The following is a 16,638-nucleotide window of genomic DNA, read 5'->3' as shown; positions in this document are numbered from 1 at the left end:
TTTCATGCAAGCTTTCAAGTTAATATGTATTTTAAGGCACAAATATTGCCAATTGGGTAAGCCACATCCATCAACAGGTTATCTCCCTGAGCACTCTTCTCACCATCTACTCTAGCCTATTATTAAGCATTTCTGTGATTCCATATGAATTATTTTGGAGCATTAAATACTTTTATATCATTGTATGTAATTAATCATAGTCTGATTAGTATTGGGTTCCAATTTTATTATTGTTATATTAATTTTGGATATTTCATTTCAGTTCAATCTGATATAAATGTTTGATATTTTTGTGTGTGCTTCATTAGTATAATATTACTATCTTATGTATTGTTCTTTTTTACTTATTTACAAGAGAGACTCCCCAGCACCCTCTCGATGTTTTATATTAAATATTCAGTTTTATTAAGCTACATTTTTTAAATGTAATACTTTCTTTATGATTACATGTCTGTCCCCATTTCTCATGTCTCTTAACTGTATTCTTTCCTGTTTCTTATTAATTCTACAATTTTATTATGCTATACTCTGTCCTCTTAAGGTTTTTTCTGACTCAGTGTATTTGTTTTCCTTGCATATCTACCTATACATTTTGTTTCCTTTTTTTATTTTTTTTTATTTTATTGTTCAGTTCATAGCATATAATATTTACAAATCAATCATTCAGGTTATTAATACAGGCATGATCTATACTTTGAAAGTAATAACAAAAGGCATAAAGAGCATAGTAAACATAGCCAGTTATTGCCATTCATAACGATATCTCCATATGTTGCAGCATAGGCCCCTAAATTTGTGCACCCAGTTTCTTTTCCTGCATGATTTAATACGGTACAAACTGTATTCTAAATGAAATACATTATAAAATTTTGCACGCCACATTTCAAACGATGGTGCTTCAGGCTGAAGCCACATAGAGGCAACACATAGTCGAGCAACTGCAACAGCCATAAATATGAGGTGCCTAAATGGATAACACACCTGAGCAGACTAAATGCCCTCGCCCACTTCTATCAGCATTACCTCCCTATAGATAAAGACATTAACCCTGTGATCTGGGTTAAAAAATCTGATATACCCCGCTAAACTGATTTAACACTATGCAATCGAAAAATATATGTAAAATTTCAGCTTTCTCCGCCTGACACCTAAAACATTTCCCGTCATGATCCCCCCCACCTCATCATTTTAATGGGGGTGAGATATAAATTAAATAAAGTTTTATAATGTTGGGTGCGTAAGTTTGCTGTCAATATAACCTTGGCTGCCAGGTCAATTGATTGTTGCACATATATACCTGTGGTCCCAAATCTTTCGCTCCACTTCCCATCATGTGTATCTATATCATCCAGTTGAATCTCAACCAATTATATGACATAATTCCCCAATCTTAGCTCTTTTTTCCACTGCCTCTAATAAAGCATTAGGGACTATAGCTGTATGCCTACAGTGTTTGCCTAAGTAATCACACATTTGTAAGAATTTAAAAATGTCATTTTTAGACACCTTATACTGTTCTGCTAAATCTGAAAAAGAAACAATTATCCCGCCGCTGTAGATATCCCCTAAATGTCGGATCCCCTTATCTCTCCAGCTACCCATATTTGCATCCCAAAAGACAGCGGGGAATAGTTCTATAGAATTTAAAGGTGTATAGTACCCTATACAATTTATTAGTAAAGATTTGTGTATTATCTTCCACGCTTTATGTGCTACAATGAATGTCTTAAATCTAGTTCTCTTAAAATAACTGGGATCAAAAAACTTAAGCAAGGCCTCACTAGCCTGAATCCCCATAACATTTGGTATATATTGGGTGTTTAGAATAATTGCACTTCCGCACCAGTCACCAAATACTGCATGTTCTGATAGAGGTAAGCTAAATAATAAAATGTAAAATTCGGCACAACCCACCCCCCTCGTTCTAATGGTAGCGTCATATACTTTGAAGCACGACCAGCTTTCTTCTGGCCCCAAATAAATCAGCAAGGGATTGTAACGGTGATAGTTGGGTTTGTGTTAACTCAAGCGGAACCGCCCGAAAAAAATACATTGCCTTAGGAAGTATACACATTTTCAAAACATTGCGCCACCCTACCATTGGCAGATGGAGGCATTCAATCCTTTCTAATTGCTGCTGTGCTAAGGATACTATATCTGCCCAATTAACTTCAATAATCTCTTGAAGTAATCTTTATCCCCAGATATCTAGCTTCTGGGGTAACACGTACTTTGCCTGGACAAAGTCCCTCAGTGCAGGCAATCTGGGTTTTAGATACATTCAACTTGTACCCAGCAACTTCCCCAAGTCTGGTTCTCAATCTACCTTATCGCTTGCTCTGGATCAGATGTTACTACAGCTATATCATCAGCATAGGCAAGGACCCGCACTTGATACTGCCCAACTGACATTGACTGAATTTCACTAGTCATTTCCAGCAATAGTAGCGGTGGATTGATATAGATAGCAAAAAGCAAAGGCAAACCGGGACACGCTTGTCGCGTCGCGTCCCCCTGGTGATATATACAAAGGATGACTCTTTGCCCATTGTGCAAATTTTAGCATGCGGTCTTTTATACATAGTTGCTATATAACTATGTCCAAACCCCATCCTCCGCATTGTGGCCCAGAGGAACGACCAAGATACACGGTCGAACTCTTTTTCAGCATCTAAAAAAACTTATACCAATATGCTTTTACTCTGCATTAGCATAACCTAACGTTGCAATCACCGTGTGTAAATGATTGATCGTGCCCCTACCAGGTAGAAAACCATGTTGATACCTAGAAACTAGCGGGGAGATGACTTGAGCCAACCTAGTTGCGAGAATTTTCGAGTAAACCTTGCCATCTGCGTTTATTAATGATATGGGTCTATATGATCCCGGGAACCTCACAGGTTTTTTTTTTTTTTTTTTTAAACACAATATTAGCATTATCCCAGGAAGGTGGTGGGTTCCCACCCTGAGCCTCAAAAATGTAGCCAACATATCTTCTTTTAAGATATAGAAAAGTATGCGATATATCTCCAATGGGAGTTTATCTGGCCCTGCCGCTTTCCCCACTGCTAATAAGACCAATGCTACCTCCAGCTCTACAATGGTAATAGGGGCTTCCAACTCATCACATTCTTCTTACCTCCCAAAAGAAAAAACACCCCCCTGTGTCCCTCCCCCATTAATGAGGCCTTAGGGCCAATTGCCCTTTTGATGTTCGGTGAAAAGCCCACCTAGAGCTCACCCATCCTGTGTCTTCCTCTTATGTACGGCTACACTGTCACACTATGTACTATTCCATTCAATCTTTAACATATAACATATCTATAATTTCAAACTAGTATTTCCTAAACATCATTCCTGGTCATCATAATCATAAAGATTGTAGATATTCTTTAGCTGCAACCTCAGAGGTGAAAAAACATGTCTGACCCTTATTGACAACTTTTAGAGTAGCTGGCTGTAATAGGAACACATGTGCGCCTTTTGCTTGTAATGGATTTATCAACTGGCGCAGCTGCCATCTTTTTTCCACTGTAGAGTGACAGTAGTCGGGTCTTCCCAGATCTTTGCTTGTCGGTTCGTGCCAGGTCATATACTGCCTATCGCGACAGGAAGTTGTTTAGTGATATCAAAATCGCCCTTGGTTGCTGCGCTGGTTGACCATTTTAGCTATCCGTTGCCGGAAAGGAAATCTATGTGCTCGTTGTATTTCCTGTGTCCCTTTCCATTCTTTAAGTTCAGGGAGTGCTTCCTCAAACATCTCCATTACAAATTTCCAGACATCTTGCCCCTCAACTCCTTCCGGCACACCTAAGATGCGAAGGTTATTGCGACGCAAACGGTTTTCCATACCCACTAGTTTGTCATGTACATCATCTGCCTCCGTCATTCTCTCCGTAAAATCATTTGACGTTTTATCAAGGCGTCTCAATGCATTCTGCAACTTCCTACAAGCGGTGTGGACGTTTTAGAATTCTCTGCCCGTGTTTCCATCCTACGGTCAGAAATACATCTGTAGATTGCTTCCAATGATATTTGACCTTGTATTTCCTCCGGCACACCCCCAGTTGCCTGGTCAGAAAGATCCCTCATATATTTGTTCTCCTACAGAGAGCTCCAACTCAGGCACCTCTATCCTTTCCAATCCAGCCCCTCCTTCCTTAATCTTTTTCCGTACAGTGAAGGTTTCTGTGGATCCAGTCCCCCAATGGGGTTTCTCAAGGCCTTTCTCATGTAGATTGCACATACTTGTAGGGAAGCTGTCTGAAGACCCGTTCCCTTGCAGCTGGAGCTCCTCATCATTGTCCGACTCTTATGAAGGCTCCGACAAAGAGTAGAACTCGCTTTCCTTGCTACTGGTGGCTTCATTCCTTTCATCCGTTATAGAGCCGTTTCCCTCCATTGAAGCAGATTTGTTAATTGCGGCAATATTAATCTGAGCCTGATCAGTGTCTTCCAGCACCAAAGGACTCTTCCCCAGGAGTCCCAGCAACCAGCTCTCCTCCACCTTTCTGGACTTCAGAAATAGAGGTTGTCTTTGGAGGAGCTGACGTTGATACTGATAGTTTCTTACCAACTGCCACTTGGAAAATCTGTGGAATCTTGGAAGTCCCATGAGTAAGGCCCTTGCCTTGCAAAATAGCCTCCTGGTGTTCATCTTCAGGCAACTCTTTTGAGCCTTTCCCTGCTAGCGCCGCTCGAGTTCCGACTTGCACTTCACAGCCTCTTGTCTTCCCCCCGCGAGCCGCATTTGGTGGCATTGCTGGTTGCTGTTTTCCCCCACAGCTGGAAATTTGGACGTTATTATTGCCCTATACCGGGCTACTAATGTACTGTTGTTCTGAAATGTAAAACCCGAGGGCCACTAAGTATTTAATTTAATCTTCAAGTGAGAGAGGGCTCCCCTTTCCAACATCTGCAAGTCTTAAGAAGCCTGCTGCGATAGGCATACAGACAACAGTTCCAGAGCTCGCCGCCCCTAGCACACGTACCGGAGCCTTGGCCGACAGTCCCAGCTTCACAATTTTATGAATTAATCCAGCGCCGATTTCGTGATGAAAGAGCAGAAAGCAAACCACAGCCAGCGATAGAAATCGAGGTCTTCCTCTCCGCCGTCCACCGGGATCCCTCTCTTCTTGGAGTTTGTGTCCAAACACTACAGCACTACAGTGATCTGTGCAGTGTGAACGCTGCCAACAGCTAATACAGCGCAGGTGAGTCAGGCGTCCAGGTGCTGCTTACTGCTGCTTGCCGCTTACCGGCAGTACACTCAGCGCTCTCAGCGTTCTCTGCTGTTTTTTGCCGCACTTCACTATCCGCGGTGACGACAAGCAAACCACCTAAGAGATTAAATATCGGTAATAACCACTGCTGCCGCCGCTACTAAGCATTCTCTGCCGTTGAATCAGCGGGATAGGTGGGTTGCTCGGGAGCTGCTCACACGCGCGTCCGACCCGCAGACGCCAACTTGCCCCGAAAAATAAACATTTTGTTTCCAGGGATCATTATACTGAGATAAACATATGTCAACAATTCCACTACAAGGTCTTTTCACAAACTTGTGTGGGGAATATAGATTTTCAAGGAGTAAAGCCACTATATTGTTAGATCTTGAAACAAAGAGGGTGCAGAATTGCTTTGGAAAACTATAGCACCTCTGTGTGTTTGTCAAGTGAAACTAATAATCATTCAAATTCTATGTATCTGTCTTGATAAGTGCTTTACGATAAATCACCAGTGTGTCTGTGTCGATAAAAATGAACGTAGTCCTATATTTAAAATTTGGCAGTGCAGCACTCCAACTATGTCTCCTGAATGCATCTAATTCAACGAGGGAAATAGCCAACTCCTACTGATAACTGCCAACCAAGCAACCTAGAGTTGAGTACCTGACTAGTGGAAGCAACTAGGATCTCTTGAGTTCGGTTCAGTACTTTTTAAGGAGAGAGAGACATGTCGTATTTAGTCAATTTAACAAATATGCATTACTATAGCCCTAGGTTGATGAAATTGGTCCAGTTGGTTAGGAAATGTAGCCTTTGATCTTGCTGTAGGGTGACCCCTATGCGATCTAAGAAACATGCTGGGTTTGAGTTTAGAAATTATGTTAAAAAATTCAGTCTCTGCTACTTCATACAAAATAAAACTAATGTTATATGATTTTCTGCACAATATGTGACCAGAAGTGCTAGGGGAGGCAGCTTAGGTAAGGCTATAATGTTTTTGAGTGTTGAATAAAAACTGGTCAATTCCTTGCATTTATTCTCAGAGCCATCTATTGTGGCTCATTATGTCTACATTGAGCCTCCGGATTGCCTCATCAGATTTCATTCCCCCTTGTTCTACATGTGCTGTTTAACACTTGCTTCTTAAAGCTGCAAGACAGGGAAATCTGAGAATCTCAGTACTACATTTCATACTCTGCATCCATAAAGTCATAGACCGATGGGGCACTAGAGACCCCAAACTACAGAATGACAAGTACAAGATCAAGTAAGACCGTGGTATTTCAGACCTTTGTGGATCTACCTTTTGATGAGTTAAGCAAGTGCCCTTCCCCAGCTCAAGAAATGTTTAATTTAGGTCCTAAATTGACCGAAAAATCTGGTAAGTTTTGTTTATTCGCTGTTCTAGGTATTTAATGTCCACATTTGATTTAATCCAAAAACTTTTAGCTTGCCCTTTAGGAAAGCATATGGCTGTGATTGTGACTCTCTACTATCAGACTACATTGGTATTTTGGTTGGATACTGCAAATTAAAGCTCTGTGCATCATTTATTGTATCAGCTACACCTTGTCCACCTCTGTATTCCTATGTGTCCAACCTTATAGTGTCCACTTATTTGAAATACTGAGAAGCTTCTCTTTTTTTTGTAAATGTTCCTACGATGGACTACCTGTTTAAGTAAAAATGCACAAAACCTGCTTTTTGAGTTGTAATATAGCAAGATTGTTTATCGTGCTTTCCACTCCAAGTATGGGGAACCATTTGGTTACATCACACTTTTAAATTGTTTGTTTATAGTGCACACAGTAAACCGAGTATGCGTATCACTGTGTAAGCATTTTTATCAATTAAACATATATAATTTCACTGCTGTGCTACAGATCCTGAAACCAACAGGCTTTCAGACAATTACTTTTTCCTAGGAGCACAGTAAAATATGTTGTTAGTCCTACTGCAAAAATACTCGATGGAATTCATTGAGTGTCACTACTATACATATTGCCTAAGGGTTAAATCACTTGAATAATATTATTTTCATTTATTATGCAAAACATATTTAACCAAATTAATCAGGAAAGTTGTAAATCAAATCCCCTCAAAAAGATTCATTATTATCAACAATCATCTATATTATTCTTTCATCCGAACTGTGTAATATCCTGCTTAGCTGTTACTTTTGTGGTGAAGTGGCACACTCATTTCAGTGTGCATGGATAGAAAAAAATAATGGATCAATTTTAATGTGGTGCGAAAGCAAATAGTGTCAATGTTAAGCCATGGAGAGAAAAGCCAAGTGCATTTGCTTCAATGCATTATCTTTTTATGCCTTTAAACAACATACATTAAGGTCTGAAATGAAAGACAGTGAAAAGGAGCTTACTCTGTGCACATTTTGGCATTGTTTCTATGCTTAAGAAGTTTCCCACATGCAAATTGTAGATGTCTTCCTCTGTAACAACACCACCAATTCAGTAAGTAATATAAAGTTTATCTGTGTCCTCTTTTTACTATTTTTGGTTTGTTGGGAACAATCTCAAATTTAACTGTGTTTTTGAAACAAACTATATTCAATATAGTGTGAAATGTATAAGCAAATTGCAAGCATCCTCTTTGAATATACACATTGCAGCAAGCTCCTCATCTATTGAAGAGGTGACACAAATCATGAGTTATGGTTTACATGCTTAAGTCTCACTACTACACAAAGGTGTAATGTAATTAATTGTGTACTGTATATTCTTGTCCATTCTTGGCTGCATCTTTGAACCTTTCATAGGCTGCTTCTTAGACACTTAGTAAAACTAAGTGGATAAAATCACACTAAATGCCTTTCATGCATGAGGATGCACCCACATCCACAGCAGCTCTGCACCCACATTTATAACTCCGTAGTAAGACAATCTGTTGCCTGTATTCCAGATCTCTTTTACAGTTTCTATTTTTCTTGTGCTTTTGTCTAGAACTCTTCAAAGTTGACAATCTTTCATTAAAATCCACAGGTACAGAAGCTGACCTTGTCATTAACGGACCGGAATCGCAACTTGGTAAGTGATTTGATCCATCAGAAAACTACTTAATCACATGATTGTCCACAGCTGGATTTAATACCTCCGCATTCCCAGTCTATATGTTAGGACTACTTCTACATAAGTGTTGTATGCAAATCCAGAGCTTCAAAAGTTGCTATTGCTATTGCTATTGCTATTGCTATTAAACTGCAATTTGTAGCCATTTTTTAAAATGGCAAAGTTAGCTTTCATAAATATATTTTACCAATCAGTTAATTGAGTCAATCATTATAGGTGAAAGAACATAGCTGCCAGTTGATATTCAATCATCTTCTTGTGTGTTGGCTCAGGCCCTGAGTGACACATGGAACAATGGCCTGCAGCAGGCAATTTAATGATATACAGTTGTGATCAACTTCTGTGATGACCGTTCCATAATAATCCCGACAGTATTATTTGGCTTAGATGCATTTCAGTAAGCCATATCCTCGAGAAGAAATTCTCTGTTGAGTCAACTGATACAATGTGGCCTTCAAGCTGGCTTGTAAATGTAAGGTACCAGTTACTGTATATTCATATGAACCAAGAACAGTCCTTATGATTTGTTGGCAGAAGGTGGCTTTAGCATCCAAGGGTCCTATTCAGTATATTATGAAACAAATCGAATGTGCTTCTCTGCTCTGAAAGTAGATTTCCACTACTTGGGCAAGAACAAATATGTTTTAGTTGAAGAACAGCTAAATAGCAAATCTATGGTGCGCAATTGTATGTACTCTAATCCTACTCCTTTGGATATAAAGTTGCCAATGAAATTAGCTGTTCCCGAAAAAGACAGGAAGGTCTCTGGGATGTAATTGAAGAGTTGTGTATAGTTTAAGTCACTTGTAGTGATAACTGTGTTGAACTATTTTTACATGGTAATTCTCTTGAATTCTTGATGCTTCATTTGCTGTTAAGCTGGACTTGGAGGATGAAAACAAGGACCTACTTTTTGACAAACATTACTCAAGAATGGAATGCATTATTTCTACTATCAGTACTTGTACTAGGTAATTGCTTAGCAGTGTTGGTGTAGCATTCATTCCATGAAAGGTAATCAGAAACTAAATGTTCTAATTTCAATTGGTATTTACTGGAGGGGTTTTGTCCTACAGGACCAGGCGGGACAAATTCATAATGATAAACCACAAATGCCTGGTCTCGGGTTCAATGCTGTTTTTAATTTTCAGCAGATGTGAGCTCTTTATTGAATTATGAGACTCAATATTACTTCACTTATTTTCAGTATTTTTCTTACTTTTGCGATTCAGTAAGAGGTTGTAACACATCCTTAGATCAAATTATAACAGAAAAACTCAAATCATAAATCATGAATCAATTACACAAGAAAAAATCATGACATGAATAATTACACAAACATTTACAAACATTAGCATAAACCAACTTAATGTAAAGGTACACCAGAGGCTGTTTGGAGTTCAGTCCTTTCCCATAATTCCTTTTGTAGTTTTAGGACTGTTACACACTATAGGCGTCTTTTTATAAAAGTTCAAATGAGTCCTGCACTGCGGGACATCCTTTCTATTTAGTGCCTTGTAGTGGGTTCGAGAAGAAGATCTCGTTGGAAATGCCGACGCGTTTCCAAACCCGGTGTGATTGGTTGGGTTTTTCCTCAGGGCAAACCTGGGTACCTAATAAATTAAAAAGGTCAAAATATAGTTTTAGTCTCTGCTCTTTCCCTTATTGTGTGTGTATTCAAGTGATAGTGGGGCATAAAGCACCTGAATATTTCCAAGACGCGATGTCGTCTATGTATTCAATTTCCTGACCTTGAATCTGCATCAGGAGAAAGGAGACCGTCAGTTGTCACCTTGTCTCTATGTGTTATGAAAACATGGGCATGGCGTTTTTAATAGCACTTACTTCGTGGTGGGATGCACACTCACGAACCGTTGTCATGAAGTCAATTACACTTTCTTCGTAATGCGGGCGCGGGCAGGGATGGGTTTTCCTTCTACGTTTAACAGATGGGCGCGTCTCCCTTAGTGAGATTGCATCCGCGTTTGGGTTTTCCGCTGCAAAATTGAACGCTTAAATTAGTTTAACATTCTCGTGGCTCATCTGTTTAACCTAGTAGAGGGGCACAAAGGAAGCTCTCCTTGTTTGTTCGATCTAAGTTCTGCAGTCGTTCCGCCACATTACTCTGCGGACTTCATCCGGAAGCGGCCTTAATTAATCACCTGACGTGGCCACGCTCTAAGTGTTATGGGAATTGTAGTCCTTACTCATATACACGGACTTTTGTGAAAGTTAATGAATCGGCTCATGTATAGCCAATTCTTTCACATTTCTGTTTATTTTGAAAGCAGGTGGGGTTCCCCAGTGGGGGCGGTGGTGTCACATGAGGGCTCAATGAATATTTCTTTGTAGCTCAGTAAGTTCGTTCATCCCCTCAATGACACAGTTGAACTTTAAGATTAGATATGCTTCTCTTTATAGCAGCAATGTCTCAACATCTCCTCCCCTTGGGGGAGTTTTTATTCCTGACAATACAGTCCATTTGAATTCTTTTTCTGTATGGCCACTTTGGATGAAGTGTTGAACCATTGGGGCTGTTAGTACTTGTTGTTTAATTCGGGACTGATGTTGTGATATTCTTTGATTTATTTGCTGATTCGTTTTCCCAATATATAGTTTGGGACATGGACAGATGATCACATACACCAGGTTGCGACTTTTACAGTTCGTGAATTCTTTGTGAATCCATTTAATGTTATTGAATTCAAAATCAGTACCTTCAATTGTTGTGGCACATGAGATACACGTGCCACACTTGTGATGGCCTTCTATTGGTTTTAGTCGCCACAATGCGCATAAATTTGTTTTGACTTGGCTGACTCCCAAATCTGCCCTCACAATCTGCTGGCCAATTCTTTTATTCTTTTTAAAAGCAAAAAGTGGTTTCTCCATTGGCATCCCTAGTCCAGTTAACACGTGCAAATTTTTCAAAATTATAGATTTGAGTTTGTTTGTGTAAGGCCCGTAGGTTGTAACACATACTAGTCTCTCCAAAGGTTTTTTGTGCTTTTTGGACAACAATTCTTCCCTTGGTGTGTACCAGGCTCTTCTAATGGAATGTTTTAGCATTTTATCAGGGTAGCCTCTTGTTTTGAGTTGGTTGCTGAGAATTTCTGAGTGTGCTAAGAAATCTTCTTTCCTGGAACAATTCCTCCTAATCCTAAGCATTTGGCTGTAGGGGAGGTTAGCTTTTAAGCTTTGTGGGTGATAGCTTTTATAGTGGAGGATGGTGTTTTTGTCTGTGGATTTGCGGTATAATGTCGTGATTAGTTTTTGATCTTGTACACCAACCTCTATGTCGAGAAACGTGAGGCGGGTGGTACTGTAAGTTAGAGTAAATTTTATGTCGGGATGTCTCGTATTCAACCATTCATGAAATTGGACCAAGGTTTCGACAGAACCCTTCCATTGACACCAGATGTCGTCAATGTAACGATACCAATTTAAAATGTGATTTTGATGGGGGTTATCTTGGTACACAAACCGCTCCTCGTACAGGGCCATGAAAAGGACTGCCATCTCCGGGGCGTAAGGACACCCCATGGCGGTCCCCTTCACCTGCACGTAGAACGTGTCCATGAACCGAAAGTAGTTCCTCTTAAGTGCAATTCGAGCTAGATCGATTATGAATTCCGTGGGCACTCTTTGTGGCTTAGGGCGGGTTTCAAGAAAAAATTTGATTGCTTCTAATCCCTCCTCTTGCGGGATTTGTGTATACAGGGAGACGATGTCAAAGGACACCATTAGGTGTTGGTTCTTATCAAATGTGACCCCTTCAACTTTATTGATAAAGTCCATGGTATCTTTCAAATATGATTTTACCTGGCCCATGAATGGCTTCAAAAATACATCGACATATTTCGCTAGTGGCTCTAACAAGGAGTCACACCCGGAGACTATTGGTCTCCCGGGTGGTTCTGTAAGATGTTTATGTATTTTAGGTAAAAAATAGATTACCGGGGTACGGGGGTTCTTTTTCATTAAGTAGTTAAACTCCTTCGGACCCAAGATGCCTTTGTCAAACCCTTCCGTTAGTTTTGTTCTTATTTCACTTTTGATTTGCTCTGTGGGATCTTCATTCAGCACTCTGTACCACTCTGGGTTATCGATTTGAAGGTGTGCTTCTGCAACATATTTCTCTTTTGCCCACACCACTAGTGCTCCCCCCTTATCAGCAGGTTTCACTACTATTGTGTCATCTTTTCGTAAATCTTGAATGGCTGTTTGTTGGTCCTTTGTCAGATTTCTCTTATAAAAAGCTTTTTGTTTGCCCAACTGTGCAATGGGAGACGCGCCCATCTGTTAAACGTAGAAGGAAAACCCATCCCTGCCCGCGCCCGCATTACGAAGAAAGTGTAATTGACTTCATGGCAACGGTTCGTGAGTGTGCATCCCACCACGAAGTAAGTGCTATTAAAAACGCCATGCCCATGTTTTCATAACACATAGAGACAAGGTGACAACTGACGGTCTCCTTTCTCCTGACGCAGATTCAAGGTCAGGAAATTGAATACATAGACGACATCGCGTCTTGGAAATATTCAGGTACTTTATGCCCCACTATCACTTGAATACACACACAATAAGGGAAAGAGCAGAGATTAAAACTATATTTTGACCTTTTTAATTTATTAGGTACCCAGGTTTGCCCTGAGGAAAAACACGACCAATCACACCGGGTTTGGAAACGCGTCGGCATTTCCAACGAGATCTACTTCTCGAACCCACTACAAGGCACTAAATAGAAAGGATGTCCCGCAGTACAGGACTCATTTGAACTTTTATAAAAAGACGCCTATAGTGTGTAACAGTCCTAAAACTACAAAAGGAATTATGGGAAAGGACTGAACTCCAAACAGCCTCTGGTGTACCTTTACATTAAGTTGGTTTATGCTAATGTTTGTAAATGTTTGTGTAATTATTCATGTCATGATTTTTTCATGTGTAATTGATTCACGATTTATGATTTGAGTTTTTCTGTTATAATTTGTCCAAAGGATGTGTTACAACCTCTTACTGAATCGCAAAAGTAAGAAAAATACTGAAAATAAGTGAAGTAATATTGAGTCTCATAATTCAATAAAGAGCTCACATCTGCTGAAAATTAAAAACAGCATTGAACCCGAGACCAGGCATTTGTGGTTTATCATTACTAATTTCAATTGGGGCCTTTTGATATCTGCACCTAGTCAAGTATTGATTAAAAAATCGGTCCATTCATCAGAGAGAATGCGCTTTTTTACAAAGCAAGTGTGCATGTTCTAAAATTCTACATTCAATTAATTTAGTGCAGTACTTCATTATTCATGAGTTTTTCGAATTTGGAACCTTCAAGTATTTTTTCAAGCAAGCTTTAAAGTGAACATGTATTTTAAGGCAGAAATATTGCCAATGGGGTTAGCTATCTTGTTCATCTCGCTGAGTACTCTTCTCATCATCTACTCTATCAGGGAATTTGATAAAGTGATTCACTTCCATTGTGCCGTGGGCTATCAGCCATCTTGTAGAAGAGGCAGTCTAGTCCTTTGTTTTCAGGACAGCTTGCCGATTCAAAAGGAGTCTATGAAGCTGAAGCGCAGTGGACGCACGCAGCGGGCGTGCCAGCGGTTCACCTAAGGCAAGCCTGCCCGCGCCTGGACCTTGTCTAGTGCCGATCGCCCTGTTCCTCTGTTTCAAATGAAGACAGGTAACATCTGCTACTCTCGATATTCATTATTGGCACTAAAACCCATTACTACTGTTAGCACGGCATGCCCTCCCCATTACCTTATTGATAATGAACGACCAACACCTCACTTAGAAACCCGGCCAGACCCATTAGGAAAATCTGACCAAATGCAAGGAAAGGGCCCTGGTCCCAACAGCGCCAATGTCTGTTGCATGCTACTAAACACAGGGGCCTCATTTATGAGAAATGACGCATCGCTGTGTGAAAGCAGCGATGCGTCACTTCTCAGTGCGCACTCCTTGCGACATGATTGATGCGTCATATTTATAATATGACGCATCATGTCGCGAGGAGTTACAGATACGTCAGTATTTCTGACGTATCTGTAGGTGCAAAAGTGACGCATTACTGGAGTGTGTCACAAAAGTGACGCAACTCGAGCAATGTGTACTTTCACATGGGCAAGTCCCATGTTGTTAGTGCTTGAATCAATCTGGACGCATTAGTGGGCAAGAAATGGCGCAGTGACGTCACTTCCATGACCCTTTCTTGCATAAAAACGCCCCCCTTGCAATCATTATACCTGGTGCATATATAATGTGGCGCAGGGGTTTACAAAGTGACGCATCTACCTAGATGTGTCACTTTGTAAATATGGCGCAACAAGGCACATTTTTTCCGCCACTGGTGCGGCATAAAAGTGACGCACAGCCTCATAAATGAGGCCCAAGATCTCTGGTAAAACACCAGTTAGACCTCTTTGATCTTGTCCAAACCCAAGACGATGATGTGGCATTCATAACAGAAACCTGGGCAGATGAGAGTTCTGGCCCAGATATTGTTGCTGCCACACCCCCCGAATTTGCTGTATACAGACAGTATAGACAGAAAAAAAGGGAGGTGGATTGATGATTTTTTTATGGCAATCATTTTAAAACAAAGTTCGAACCACTACTCACGACAGGCTTCGAGGCACTAACCGTCTTGGTACAGCCTCCAGACTCATCAGTTATTAAGTAGATGCTAATATATCGCCTGCCAGGAGTAAGGAGCAGCTTCACCAATAATCTCAGTATGGTGATTGAGTCATTATCAATGATAATTTCACCGTACTACTGGATTTTAATTTTAATTTGGAAAAATATACTGACCCCATTCCTCAAAAACGTATTGATACTGGACTCACTCTAATCAATAAGGGCCTAACACATAGTGGCTGGACATATGTTGGATGGTATTTTTTCCACTGGTGATGCCATTAAACTTTTTCCATCCTTCCCAGTATTGGTCTGACCACTGAGTTGTTAAATGGCTAATAAAAACTGAAAAAAAACATCCAACATAGGCCCCCATTCAACATGTAAGAGGCAGAGCCTGGCATAAAATACGCTCGGCAGAATTAGGAGAGGCCACTACCTCAATTCCCTGTCAACTAGGAGATAATTTGGAGGAGAATGTGGAGAACTATTGATACTGGTTAAAAACTGCTTTAGACAAATGAAAAAAAGTCACAGCCATGGTATAATGAGAAGCTTAGCCAACATCTAAGAGAACTCCACTCTCTCCTTGTGGAGAAGCGGATCACATTCATACTCCTCACCCACGCCTACAAATCCCTCAACAACATCAGGCCCAAATACCTCAACAATAGAGTTTCCTTCCATGTACCCAAGAGGAACCTCTTCTCCGCTGACCTCACCCTGGCAGAGGTCCCCCGCATCCGCAGAAACAGAACCGGCAGAAGAGCCATCTCCTACATCACGGCCAAGACCTGGAACGATCTCCCTGTGAACATCAGACGCTCCCTGACCCTGCACACGTTCAGGAAGGACCTCAAGACCTGGCTCTTCGGCTGATCCGGAGCTGCTCCCCACCCCCGCGCCTTGAGACCCTCACAGGTGAGTAGTGCGCTTTATAAACCCCTGATTGATTGATCCAGGCAGGAATGCCGCAGACAAGAGCAAAGATGGAGAAAAAGTTATGAGGCAGAAGAAAGGATCATGTATATAGCTAAATTAGCAAAGCATAAAGAGAGCATCCTCACAGCAAAGACCATCTATTTTTACAGAGCACATAAAAACCGCCTGTGATTCTAATAAAACTCTCTTTTCTGTGATAAAGAAATTGGTCACACCTACCAGTGCTAGTCACGCTGGGATAAACCAAGACTTCTGCGACACACTAGCTAGTTTTTTTCAAGAGAAGGTTGTTAATATTTACAATAAAATTGCCGCAAACAAAGTAGATAACTATCAGGCTGAACAGATGCCAACTAATCTAGAGGACAGAAGGAGTTTCTCCACTTTCACAACCCATCCGGAAGAACAACATAGAGACCTAATTCTGTCAATGAAATCTGGCTCACCACATGATCCCTGTCCGCCCAGTATAAGGCATATGTTGCCTGCCCAAGTTGCAGAATATTTGGGATATATCCTTAACCAGATGTTCACTAGTGGGACCCTCCCCGCTCAGTGGAAATTTGCCTCTATTCTCCCACGTTTGAAAAAAGACAACCTGGATTTTGCGGACCCGAGCAATTATGAATCAACAAATTTCCAAATATATAGAAGTGAACTCATTGTTATACAACATACGGATTCAGGAAACACCATAGCACTAAATCAGCACTAATTGTGGCAACGGAAGACATACG

At 40.6% G+C, this 16,638-nt stretch overlaps 1 protein-coding gene across 2 annotated transcripts in view; it reads left to right on the top strand.

Annotated features, from left to right (window-relative positions):
* Nucleotides 1-16,638, top strand: part of TTC29 (tetratricopeptide repeat domain 29) — a 1,168,725-nt gene that overhangs the window by 980,338 nt on the left and 171,749 nt on the right. The window contains exon 14 of one of the 2 annotated variants that reach the window (XM_086963296.1): nucleotides 8,228-8,272. The exons of the other annotated variant lie outside the window; for it this stretch is intronic. Within the exon in view, the coding sequence (XP_086819422.1) occupies nucleotides 8,228-8,272 (45 nt within the window). The remainder of the gene's footprint in view (nucleotides 1-8,227; nucleotides 8,273-16,638) is intronic. 2 annotated transcript variants of the gene reach the window in all.

This window comes from Lissotriton vulgaris, chromosome 3_1 (assembly GCF_964263255.1).
Source record: "Lissotriton vulgaris chromosome 3_1, aLisVul1.2, whole genome shotgun sequence".
Classification (NCBI taxonomy): Eukaryota; Metazoa; Chordata; class Amphibia; order Caudata; family Salamandridae; genus Lissotriton; species Lissotriton vulgaris.
This window is presented reverse-complemented; position numbering and strand designations above follow the sequence as displayed.